Source organism: Pristis pectinata, chromosome 29, assembly GCF_009764475.1.
Source record: "Pristis pectinata isolate sPriPec2 chromosome 29, sPriPec2.1.pri, whole genome shotgun sequence".
In the NCBI taxonomy this organism is placed as follows: Eukaryota; Metazoa; Chordata; class Chondrichthyes; order Rhinopristiformes; family Pristidae; genus Pristis; species Pristis pectinata.
This window is the reverse complement of record NC_067433.1, coordinates 25,424,551-25,427,569: the sequence shown is the minus strand read 5'-3', so window position 1 is coordinate 25,427,569 and position 3,019 is coordinate 25,424,551. Positions and strand designations below refer to the sequence as shown.

Below are 3,019 nucleotides of genomic sequence, written 5' to 3'. Positions count from 1 at the left end.
GTACCTCACGGGTGTCTCTGCTACTACAATTATTCAACTCCCTAAGTGTTCCGAGGGAAATGACATTTTTTACCGCGGATTTCCACTCAAGGCCAACTAAGACAACATAAAACAGTCAACAGAACAACGTAAGATAAAATTACACAGGACCTACAGGTGGGCTACATAAACTTATTCCTGAATTTGCGTGCTTCCACTAATTATTGCAAAATTATTGTTCATGTTCTCCATTCCAATACAGTTCCTGGGAGTATACTGTGTGTCAGGATTTCGAGAAAAATACCCCGATTCATCGTTGTTTCGGTTTACAATGAGGATCAGATTGGGAAATATGTACCGTGGTGACATTGATTGTTAGTATCCACTGTTTTACAGTCGGAAAAGGAGGAAGTCATGTCACTCTGGCTCAGGATAACTCTTTAACTCTTGTGTTGATTTCTCCCTGGCTCCGCCGTTGCACTGCTGAAGCTTCCGCCTGAAAGACAAAACTCCTGTCGGTTCTGCACATTTAAAACTTTTTCCTTTAACATAAACCTGATTCTTATCATTACGGTACACCAACGAGACTGTGTCAATTACTCGGGCCATGGGGGTATTAATCCCAGTAATTTGGTTTTACTTGCTTTCACAAAAACGGATCGGATTCGGGAGAAAATGGTGGCTGTTGTAACAGGTACACCAGCTGGAACTGAACTATACTTAGGGCAGGAAGGTTTGGTTCGAATGAGCGCTCTTCTTGGCCAATGCCAGAACAGATGTCCAAGGAGACATTAACAATATCTTCAGCTCCTCCCTGAATTTATCTTGGGTCACTGCATAAATGTACGTGTTTGTGCAGGAACTCAGGTGCGCGAGCAGAGCTCCAGTAAGAGCAGCGATAAGATTTGAAGAGGAATAGTCGCGATCAGAATGCATGGTGTGACCTGCGATAAAATGGGTCACATTTGTCGGCAGCCACAGTAACAGAAAGCTGCCCGATACAAGGAACAGTAATACTATGGATTTTCTTCTGCTCTCCATTTCTGTGTCATGACGATTCTCCATCCTTTGACTCCGAAATCCCATTCGGGATTTACTGGACACCAAGACATGCCTCACGGTCAACCCATTAAAAAGAAATATTGAGCCAAAGACGCAGACTAAATCTAGAAATGATTTCAGTCGGGTGAACGCCACAAATGCTGGCGAGTTACAGGCCTCCATTCTGAATTCTATACCCCAAGAAATGTTGCCAATTATTCGTAGAGGTTGGAATACAAACAAGTGGGGGATATTCTCCAAGGCAAGCAGGATCAGAATTACTGCTGCAAGGATTCTCACTGTTTTCACTCTGCAGTACTTCGTTTTAAACTTCTGACAGCATATGGCAACATTTCGGTCAACGGTGAAGGCGACTGTACACCACTGTGACAATTTCAGAGTGACGCCCATCAGGTACACAATGACGATAAGGAAGTTCGTGTGATGCAGAAATGTGCCTGGCAGACGTTTAATTAAAATTTGATAGAGAACGACATTGATAATGGTGACCGATGAATCTGACACTGCCATGATCATGATGTCGGCGCCGATACATTTGGAAAGACCGCACTTCCCTCGGGAGAGAATGATAATTGTCACCAAGTTGGCTGTAATAGAAACCGAACAGTCGTCAGTAACGGTGCAAATATTCGCCTGCCCATCTGTTTATTGTCATCTCAACAGGTCGCGCGAAAGATTCTGGGGGTTGGTGACATCGCAACACTGAGGACCAGGCATCGTCAACCACTCAAATAACTTCTGAGAAATTAGCAGCAGGACAGGTGTTGAATAAAGACTTCCAGCTGAGGCCATAGCAAAGCATTCTGAGAAGATTGCGTGTTTTGTTATAATTCCTGGCAGGAGCCGCATCTAGCAGTGTATGAGTGGGTTATTTGCAGCCGAGGGAAGAAAATAATATTGAGGTAAACAACGAATTAATCGATTATAATCATTAATTCACGGCAGTTGGGCGTCCTCGTCGCGTCCAGCTCGTGTTGTCCGTTCATGGTTCTACCTAGTCTGAGAAGTAGTGAGGAATAAGGAGCCTTGGTGGGACTGAAATAACATAAAGAGAAGACCAGGAAGCAAGGCTGTGCGCCTTCAGGGTACGTTAGTGATCAGATTCGTCCGTGAACAGTCAGCGGTGGGTTTATCGTAACAATTATTGATACCAAGTGTCTCTTGTTCTTAACAAAATACAGAGGAAATTAAAATCTGTGTGGTTACTGTAATTTCGAAGAAGCTGTGGCGGAAAAGATTGTCCCGACTTCTAGATTCCAAATCAGTGAGGGAACTAACGGGAAAAAGTTGTCATTACCCACAGAATGCCCTGATCAATGCGCTGTTGTTACATTACTGTGGCCACAGTGCCGGGGAATCCCAGGTTAACAAAGATGATTTTCTACTGCGGAGTAGACGGCCGTGCACAATCCCTGCCTCACTGAAAGAACCTCTGTTGTGGGAATCAGAGATGAGGATTCTCCTTTTCTTTTTACAGGAAGGGTCATTGTGCCCCACAGCTGTGCACACACTGATGGCTCCTCACCAGCCCTGAGGACTACAAGGAATTCGGCTGTTATTGAACAACTTAATATACTCTGTACATCGCTGTGCATCATTGGAACCCGCTGCATCCAAACACACAATGCAGTGTCAGATGGTTCAAAGCTGTGAGACGATGCCCTACTTTGACTTACCGGGGATACCAAAGACTGCTAGAATTGGGTAAAAAATATCTTCCATCTGGAGAATCGGGGGCCGGTTCATTTTCGAAGATTGTTCGAATTCTGTCCCGTCTTGTATCTCACATCAGAGAATGACTGCGATCTCGAAACGCTCCCGCTTTATAGAAAACACGGATACTCGGTCAGAGAGAAACAGGTTGTGCAATAACTGTCGTTAGTTCGAGCCACTTAACAAACAAGTGGTGATGTTCCGCTCCAGTGCGACCGAGACTCCAATGCGTCTATTGTGCAGCTGCAACAAGAAACTCATTCAT

At 44.6% G+C, this 3,019-nt stretch overlaps 1 protein-coding gene across 1 annotated transcript; it reads right to left on the bottom strand.

The window, feature by feature from the left end:
* Positions 1–699: 699 nt before the first annotated feature.
* Positions 700–2,787, bottom strand: LOC127584260 (prolactin-releasing peptide receptor-like). Its single transcript, XM_052040909.1, has 2 exons — positions 2,718–2,787; positions 700–1,628 (listed from the first exon to the last, which is right to left on the bottom strand). The coding sequence occupies exons 1-2, from the start codon at positions 2,785–2,787 to the stop codon at positions 700–702; spliced, it is 999 nt and encodes a 332-aa protein (XP_051896869.1).
* Between the last annotated feature and the right edge of the window lie 232 nt (positions 2,788–3,019).